General features: G+C 35.7%; 1 protein-coding gene across 1 annotated transcript; it reads left to right on the forward strand.

The window, feature by feature from the left end:
• Nucleotides 1-1,308: 1,308 nt before the first annotated feature.
• LOC114301301 (uncharacterized) lies at nucleotides 1,309-8,499 on the forward strand. Its single transcript, XM_082905222.1, has 3 exons — nucleotides 1,309-1,696; nucleotides 7,481-7,936; nucleotides 8,079-8,499. Exons 1-3 carry the CDS (start codon nucleotides 1,520-1,522, stop codon nucleotides 8,124-8,126), a joined length of 681 nt encoding a protein of 226 aa, XP_082761348.1. The 5' UTR covers nucleotides 1,309-1,519; the 3' UTR covers nucleotides 8,127-8,499.
• Nucleotides 8,500-9,298: the final 799 nt, after the last annotated feature.

Consider the following 9,298-nt stretch of genomic DNA (forward strand, 5'->3'; position numbering starts at 1 on the left):
TTTTTTCAAATGTAACGCTCCAATCAATATAATCTCAAACGTTACACTTCAATGTAACATACAAAAATATTAAAAAATTCTTTTGTGTACTTTTTTTCTAAACGTAGCACTCATAATTTGAAATTATACAATTGCCCAAAACTTACTAAGGAATTTTTGTACTCTTTTTTAAATGGTTTGAAGAATTCTATATCATTTTGAAATGGTTTGAAGAATTTCACATTTTTTTAAAAGTGTTACATTGAAGTGTTAAATTAGAGTGTTACACTAAGGAGTTTTTTTGGAGTGTTATATTAGAGTATTACATTTGCGAAAAATACACTAAGAAATTATTTTAAAGTGTTACATTGTAGTGTTACATTAAGGAGTTTTTTTTGAAGTGTTGTGTTTGGGAAAAATGCACGAAAGAGTTTTCTTGGAGTATTATATTAAAGTATTACAATTTGAAATTATACATTTACCCAAAACTTATTAAGGGTTTTTTGTATTCATTTTGAAATATTTGAAAAATCCCACATCCTTTTAGAATGTTTAAAGAATCCCATATTTCAAGTCATTTTTGTACTCATTTTGAAATATTTGAAATAAAAAAGATTTCTATATAAAAATTCTCCAAAATTTGATTATCATAGATTGTGTATCTTATTTTTTTAGCACAAAAGGAAAAACAAAAAAGAAACATAATAGAAATAATAGTATAACCATAAATCTAATTTTTAAATAATATATTAAATATACTTTTTCAAAATTAACGGAACTAATTGGTCTATAATTTTTTTTTTAAATATTAAACGGATCACTATTCTTCAAGATGAGATTTATAAGTAAATTTTTCTTTAAAAAAAAAGTAGAGTATACACAAATAATTTTAAAATAATACAAATACAAGTTGTTTCATGCATAAATTTTGGATACAATTATACAAGTATTAATGCACCGAATTCCATCAAAATTTCGTAATCAACGTCTCGTCTGGGAATGTATTATTTTAATATTTTTTTAATCTTTTATAAAAAAATATACAAAAAAAATAGAGATATATAATAATTCATAATAATTTTTAAACTTTTTAATTAAAATATATAGTTGATAAACGAGATGTATGCTTGGACTTCAACCTTTAAAAAAAAAAAAAAAATCAATTAAAAATTAATTTTTACCTTCCACTTTTTTTTCCATATTATTCCCTTTTAATTTTTGAGTAAATTACCAACATTTCTTCAGAAATGGTTAAAATACAAAATTACTTGAATTTTGAAAAATTACAAATTAGCGTATGAGATTTATATTTGCATAATAAATGATGGGTAATTTATTATACAAATTCAGGGAATAATTTACTATACAAATATAAATGTCAAGAATGATTTATTATACAAATATAAATCACAGGAACGAACGAGACGTAATTCCTAAAATCTCAAAAATCCGTATTTTAGTCTATCGAGCTGTTGGTAATTTGCCCTTAATTTTTCTTAATTTTTGAAGAATCAGATCAGAGAGAGAGAGAGAGAGAGAGATGAGTGTGTTCGGAGGAGATGGTTGGGTAAGAGAAGCGCAGTACAGGAAGAGGAGGGTAGATGATCTGGTTGTCGAAGGACTCGAAGCTTCATCCTACAGGAAGCTCTCCTCCGGCAAATACGCCTGCCTCGTCTGCCCTCACAATCCCATTCTCGATACCCCTCTCATGCTCTCTGTACGTCCCTTAACCCTAATTTCATGTAATTGTACTAGTTTTCTGTTCTCTAATTGGATTTTTGTACGTTTGGTTGTGCGGAAAATGGTTGGACAAAGAAAACAAAGTGAAATTCAATTATCATCATCTATTAGGGTTTGCCTCTTTTTGCATCATATTTCAATTGGCTAAGTTCAGAATGGGAGCTTATAATTTTACTTTTTGAAGCATAAGAATTTAAAATACTTATCAAAAATAAAGTTCTCAATCAATATTAAGGTAAAGATAGATGATGGATGTACAAAACAAAAAATAACTAAAATTATATAGACACTTTTTTTCTATATTGTACAAAACATGATGTTAGTTAGGTGACCAAGGAACTGACCCGGGACGAGCCCTTCCTATCCATGGTAACCTACCACCTCTTACAAATTAAAATGGGCTAGCTAAGGACCCCGAATCAAGTGAACCGAGTGCTACCCCTGTCCACCGATCCTGGCTCAAACTTTTGCTTCGGAAAGCTCGGGAACCCACTCTATTATCCTATGAGGGGATTAGCGCTACCTCATTTAATCGTCAAAGGTATAACAGTCTAGGTAGAGACAGTACACACTCCTAAAATGTGTGCATGTAGAAATTTAATGTATAAAGAGAAATGATTGTATTATTGATTGATATATTCATATGATATTCTGTCTATTAAAATTTAATGTATAAAGAGAAATGATTGTATTATTGATTGATATATTCATATGATATTCTGTCTATTACAAATGGTTCCTTATATAGATGTAGGTGTAGTGGATGGTGTGTAGTGGATGTTGATAGTGGGTTTAGTGGAGTAGGTGAGGTGGTAGTGGTGTAGTGGGTTAGGTTTAGTGGGTTAGGTTTAGTGGGTGAAGTAGGTGATAGGTTTTAACAGCCCCCCGCAAACTCAAGGGGGATAGGAACTAACCAACTTGAGTTTGGAGAAAGTAACAAAACAAGAAAATACATAAAAAATAAAAGAGGATAGGAGACACTGTATGGTCGTGTCAGACCGTTGTAGAAGACCGATGTAGAAGACACTGGCTCGTGTCGGACCGATGTAGAAGACAGTTTATGGGGTCATGTCGGACCGTTGTAGAAGACAGTTTACGGGGTCATGTCGGACTGTTGTAACAGACACTGTTGTGACAGTTGTTGTGACAGTTTACGGAGTCTTGCTGGACCCTTGTAGAAACTAACCGGAATCAATGTCGGGACAGTTTACAGAGTCTTATCGGACCCATAAAGGAGCTAACCGGAATCAATGTCGGGACAGTTTACAGAGTCTTGTTGGACCCTTAAAAAGTCGCACCCTCAAAAGGTGTGCCCAATTTTTCAAAAGGCGTACCATCAAAAGGCGTGCCCAATCCATAAAAAGGTGTGCCGGACATGATGATGGCGAGGCACGTGAGTGCCTTGGTTGGCGCGCCCGTTTGTCGTCTGTCGGCAAGTGGCGCGCGATGCGCGGATCGGCCCTGGCTATTTAAACCAAGGTTGAGGCAGAGGCTGAGGCAGACAAAAAACTTCTGAAAATCCTCTGAAAAAACGCTTCCTTTGCTGAGAGAGAAACTCTGTAATACTCTGTAACGAGAGATATTCTGTAACACTCTGTTGCCCAGAAAATGGCCTCGTCTTCCCGGAGTCTGCTCACCCTCTTTCCCGACCTCAACGAGTCAACAAGAGAGAGAACTGGAGCAGTGGCACTGGAACCTCAACCGAGTGCCCCGGAGTTTACTCCGCTGAACTTTCCGATGCGGTCTGTGGAGCAAAGAATGGCAGTGCAGTCGGATGTGGAAGCCAATCAGTATACATTAAAGTCATGTGTGGAAACCATGACTGCGGTTACAAACTTGTCGAACCGGCTGCAGAGTAGGGCAAATGAGGTGCAGCAGTTAAACTCCCAGCTGGCTCTGCTCCAACGCATGTATAAGGATGCGCGAGCAGAGATAAGTGTGCTAAAGGCGGAAAATAAGGAGCTGAAGCGGAAGGCCACCGTGATGTTCCGGTTTGGAGGTCCGCCATATGCTGCAGTGGAGGAGCAGGGAGTAGTGATCATGCCCAGAGGAGTGGGAAACACGGAGGCAACACCGGCAAGGGCCGCCCAGGACGGAGGCAAGAAGAAGAGACCGGCGGCAGAGTAGAGAAGAAAAATCCCAACTGTGAATGTGGTTGTTTGTTTGTTTGTTTGTTTGTTTGTTTGTTTGTTTTTTTTTTTTTTTTTTTTTTTTTTTGTAAAATTGTGATCGGGGTTGATCCCTGAGATGAATAAAATATGATTTGGTATGCAAAGCTAGATGGTATGAATGGAATTGGAAAAAGAGTAAAAATAATGTGAAAGAAAAATAAAGAAAGAAATAATAAAAATATATTTGAAATCAAAAAAGGAAAGATGGGGGAAAGAAGGAAAGTGGTGTGGAGAAAATAAATAAAAATAAGGGAGTTTGAAATCAAACGGAGGAGAGAGGATGATGTTTTTTTTTTTTTTTTTTTTTTTTTTAATATATAATAAAAAGAGATATATAGATATATATATATATAAAATAAAGAAAATGGGGAACAAGGAGTGCACCAATTAAGCTTTAGAATAAAAAAAAAAAAAAAGTTTGGGTGGTGGATGCAATGTGCTGATGGTGTTGGGTGGAAAATAGTTTAAAATGGAAAAGTATATATAGAATTAGAAGAAGAATAGTGAAGTGGGTGGACCCAGGAGGTTCAATGCATGTGCTGAAGTATTTATTTATTTTATTTGGCTTCGGTAGAGTGGATCACATGGGTGAGGAATGATAATAAAAACAAAGGGGTTATTACCGAGGGAGGGCCATGTATAGTGCAAAATCCACCACTGGAGTAACAAATCAAGCTTCCTCTCCATTGGAAGAGATATATATGTAGTGAAATCATATCCTGAAAGGTTGGTTTCCAAAGCTGAACTGGTCTGTCTTCACTTTCTTCAACTTTGTCTTCTTCGTTGCAATTTCTTGGAATGGATTTGGTCCACCAAATTCTATCTGGGAGCACCTCACCTTCTTCCTTTTTCCCTTGTCGTATTCTTCATCCCATTCATCGCCTATGTACCCAATGCTAGCAGCATCTACACCACTTGATCCTGTAATCCGAGATGAGGGCAGTTCAATCCCATTCATAAGAAAGCTCTCACAGCTTGTACAAATTTTCAACTACAGAGGTTTAGAGGAGACAATTATTGCACGTTGGGTTGCTGAGAAGCCTCAGGAGGATGCAACAGATGTCAACAAGGAGAACACTGCAAATGAGGCTGGAGGAAAAGAACCTGAGGATAAGGAGATGACACTTGAAGAGTATGAGAAGGTGCTGGAAGAGAAGAGGAAAGCGAAGGTATGTGTAGAGAATTTTAGTGGATTAGGTTGAGGTCCGGCGGACGGCTAAGGTGAGGTTGCCGCCCGCCGGTGAAGCAAAAAATATTAGGTTCTAAACCCGCTCTGATACCATGTAGAAATTTAATGTATAAAGAGAAATGATTGTATTATTGATTGATATATTCATATGATATTCTGTCTATTACAAATGGTTCCTTATATAGATGTAGGTGTAGTGGATGGTGTGTAGTGGATGTTGATAGTGGGTTTAGTGGAGTAGGTGAGGTGGTAGTGGTGTAGTGGGTTAGGTTTAGTGGGTTAGGTTTAGTGGGTGAAGTAGGTGATAGGTTTTAACAGTGCATAACATAGGCACCTCCACTTCTAGCCGTTGGGTTAAAATAAATAAATAAAAATTTGTTCATACGGTTTATAACCTACACTACTAAGTTTATAACAAAAAATGGTGGGGCGGGCACTCCTTAGCTATTTACAGATTAAGATGCCAAAGCATTGCAAATTAATGGGATTTTCTAGAGCTCTGTAGGGGCCATGGCCCCCCTAGCCAAACCTTGAGTCAGCACGAATATGTGCTAGGTAAAATAAACTGAATTACAAGAGAGGGAAGGCGAGATAACGAGGATAGGAAGAGGGGGCTTTTGTGGGGATGGGGATGAGGCCTTTAATGTCAATTGTGAAGCATATTCTATGAACTACATAGTATACTGGGCCTAGGGATGACAATGGGAGTTAATAGGGTAGATATTAACTCCCCAACCCCATTCCCATTCCCATTCCCCTATTTTAATTTTTCTCCATTCTGCATGGGTACTACTCTCCCCATCTCCTAATGGGTTTGGATTTTCCCTAACCCATCTTGACCTTTTTTTTTTTTTTTTTTTTTTAAAAAAATCAAAGCTAAATATACATTCAATCTTATTTTATTTTATTTGACTCAACAACAAAAAATCAAATACACATTAATTAATTAATTATTATTTTTTTTAAATAATCAAATATATAATTTTGAGACAATCAAATAAGCTTTTAGTAATTAAAAAAAAATGTGAAAGAAGGTGAAAGATTAAAAATAAAAATATAAATTATAACCATCTCTCTCTCCTACTCATGGCCAATTCTTGTTTGACTACAGTGTCTCATAAACCAAACACTGTTAACTGATTAATCAAAAACTCAGGAGCTAAAAATTTAAATTCATTAATTCATATACACCACACATGTGATTCCTAATTTCATTAATTGCACACTACGATTACACATTTCAAATTCATAATGATTGACGAACAAAATGGTTATATTACCTAGAGAATCGATGTATTCTCGGTGCTTTTGGCACCAAAGTCCAAGCAACTCGTCAGACACAGTCTCAAACGTGAAGGTCGTTCTCATTGGAGTTCCTCTGCTCTCGACGTAGTTGATTCCATCTCCACTCTCAATGACGGTCCTGATCTTGATTTTGGAACCTTCGGTGCAAAAATCAAGGACCTCCTTCTCCACCGCCGAACAGCTCTGGATTTCGACGCCCCTCGACCACTAGAGTTTGTCGCCAGCGGTGAGTGTCACCGCTGTGACTGTGCCGTTGACCAGAACTCAGTCCAAGAGTATTATGGACTCTCCTTCGGTTTGATCCATTTCGTGTCAAACGGTTTTCTATTTGTTTTTTTTTTTAATGAATGAGAAGAGAACCTAATTCTAAACCCAACATATGGGGAAATGGGCGGGTATCCATCCCCGACCCATATCCTACGAATATTTGAAAAACACCATTTAATTAATCCAACGGATAAAAAAAAGGATAAAATCCATATATTTGGATCGGATCTTCATGGATATCCATAGGGTAGGATCTCTATTGCCATCCCTAACTGGGTCTAGGAGAGGGACACACATATTGCACTGTAAAATTCTATACTAGTATATATATAGAAAATATTATATCGAGGAATTGTTTATATTAGTAATGTTATATTTGAATTTAGGAATTTTTTTTTTGGGGGGGGGGGATGGGTAAGTAAAAGGGTAAGGAAATGAGATTTTACCTTCACTTCTCAATTTGTTTTGGGTAACCAAATAAATTTTTTTTTTTTTCTTTCTTGGGAAATGCCTATTCACAGAACCAAACAAAAAAGTTTTTTTGTAAGATATTCTTTTAATGTTCAACATTTATATTGATACAGAAGATATATCTTTCAATATTATGAAGTGTCTTTAAAAGATGACCAACCTAGAGTGGAGTGCAAAGCTTACTTGTAGTAAGTCAGGTTGAAGTTCCATATTTTTATGATCATGCAATGGACAACAATGATTATAGCTTTTTGTATCATTTATCAAAACAATTTTTTTTTACAGCTTTTTGTATCAGATGTTGCCATTTGCTCATCACTTCATCATTTTCCCAGATTGTTGAGAACTTGTTTTGCAGATGCACATCAAGGGATCACGCCATCGTGTGGCAGAGTCCAGGCTTAAGGAAAAGCAACAAGTAATTCAAGATGAGATAAATAAGAGAATAGCCTTGTCAGAATGTTCTTCCGGCGCTGCTAAGAGTAGCACATCCACCCAAGTTAACCCGCAATGTAGGTTGGTAAGAAAACCTTTGATTGAACAAACATGGAGGGCTACTTCTGAGATACTATGCAATAAAACTCCTCATCAAAGTGAAGCTAAGGGAAACAATGATGTCAAATCAAATAAGGGCCATTCCACATATGAGCCTTTTTGTTCTAATGACGCGGGCTCTTCTCTTGCAATTGAAGCATATGGTAATTTAGTTGCACAGCAGCAATCAGATTTACAAGAGCGTCGAGAGAGAGAACTAAAGTTTACAGCAGCTGGCTGGAAGCGTGACGGTCATGGGAAATGGTTTAAAGATGAAAATGTGAGTTTCTTTTTTGAAGTGCAGCATTAACAGTGCTAGGCCGTTTTATGCTATCGCTTCTGTGTAGACATGTAAATCAACTGAATGATTGCCTTTTAATACCATATAGAGCTAACCTATTTCATGGTATCATTTATTTCAGGTTGAGTTTGACTCTGATGAAGAAGATCCAAACGTCTGTCTTGCATGATAAGTTGAGGAACCATGTCGATGTATCGTTGGTCATTTTACTTCAGGATTGATGATCGTAGGTTATCACATTCACATAGCCAGAGGGACTGCATGCTTAATTAGTAATAGCTTGTGGGTGACACAGATATCAATCCAGTTTTGCTACATGCACATAATTTGTGCACAAAAAAAAAGAATGTAGAGTATGGAGACAAGGGCCCTTCCGTGCACGTATTTTTAAAAATCCATCTAGTTGCATGTCAAGTACTGAATGGTGAAGTTTTTTTAGGGTATGTACGAGCCAATTCTTCTATTTGTACAGAAACTAATCACAAAACTGGACACACCAAAAACCAATTCTTCAATTTCTATGATGGTTTTTTGTTTTCCTAGATTTTTTTATATATGAGCTAAGGAGAGTATGGGATGCTTAAGGTTAGCTCGGATACACTTGGAACAGTGGTCCACCTTGACATGAATTTAACAACCTATTAAAACTAGTACACAGCTTGATTTGTGCAAGTTTGATTAGCCTGTAAAGTTTGTTTGCTACCCTAACGAAAGTTTACAAGACACTATTATTTAATTTGTGGTTTTTTTTACTTTTTTTTACAAGGTGAAAAAAGCTAGTGTTGGGAAATGATTTTTTTAGTTGTAGGGAAAAACATGAATAATTTGTGTGTTTGATTTTTTTATTTTATTTTTATAGTGATTTTTTAATTTTTGATTATTTTAGTGGTTTTTTGATATTTTATTCTACTTTAAAAGTCAAGCTGCCAAACAATCCTTGAACTTTGGATGTTTACCATATCGGTATTATTTTTTTTAAAAAATAAATTAAGGGTTTAAATTTTGTTACCTATGTACAAATTTTATGTTAGATCCAAATAAAAAGGTTGACCCAATATTTGAATTGTTACAAAAATATATATCAACAATACTAGGTAGCTCAAAATTTTGTGGCTCAAATGGCTCAAAATGACGTCGTTTTTAGTGTAAATAAGTGTAAAATGACATCGTTTTGATAGATTTGAGCCATTTGAACCATAAAATTTTGAGCTGCCAAACATTTTTCAATATATATATATATAATAAACGACAATGCTACGTAGTTCAAATTTTGTGGCTCAAAAGTGGCTCAAATGGCCAAAACGACGTCGTTTTGAGTACAAAACAACATAAAAATGGCCA

Source organism: Camellia sinensis, chromosome 2 (genome assembly GCF_055761805.1).
Source record: "Camellia sinensis isolate YWXY chromosome 2, ASM5576180v1, whole genome shotgun sequence".
NCBI lineage: Eukaryota > Viridiplantae > Streptophyta > Magnoliopsida > Ericales > Theaceae > Camellia > Camellia sinensis.

What these genes read in the sequence shown, in the direction of transcription:
- LOC114301301 (XM_082905222.1), top strand. Translation starts at nt 1,520, where the DNA reads ATGAGTGTGTTCGGAGGAGATGGTTGGGTAAGAGAAGCGCAGTACAGG. An exon ending in ATACCCCTCTCATGCTCTCT is followed by an intron (nt 1,697 to 7,480) that starts GTACGTCCCTTA and finishes CTTGTTTTGCAG; the next exon opens with ATGCACATCAAGGGATCACG. An exon ending in AATGGTTTAAAGATGAAAAT is followed by an intron (nt 7,937 to 8,078) that starts GTGAGTTTCTTT and finishes CATTTATTTCAG; the next exon opens with GTTGAGTTTGACTCTGATGA.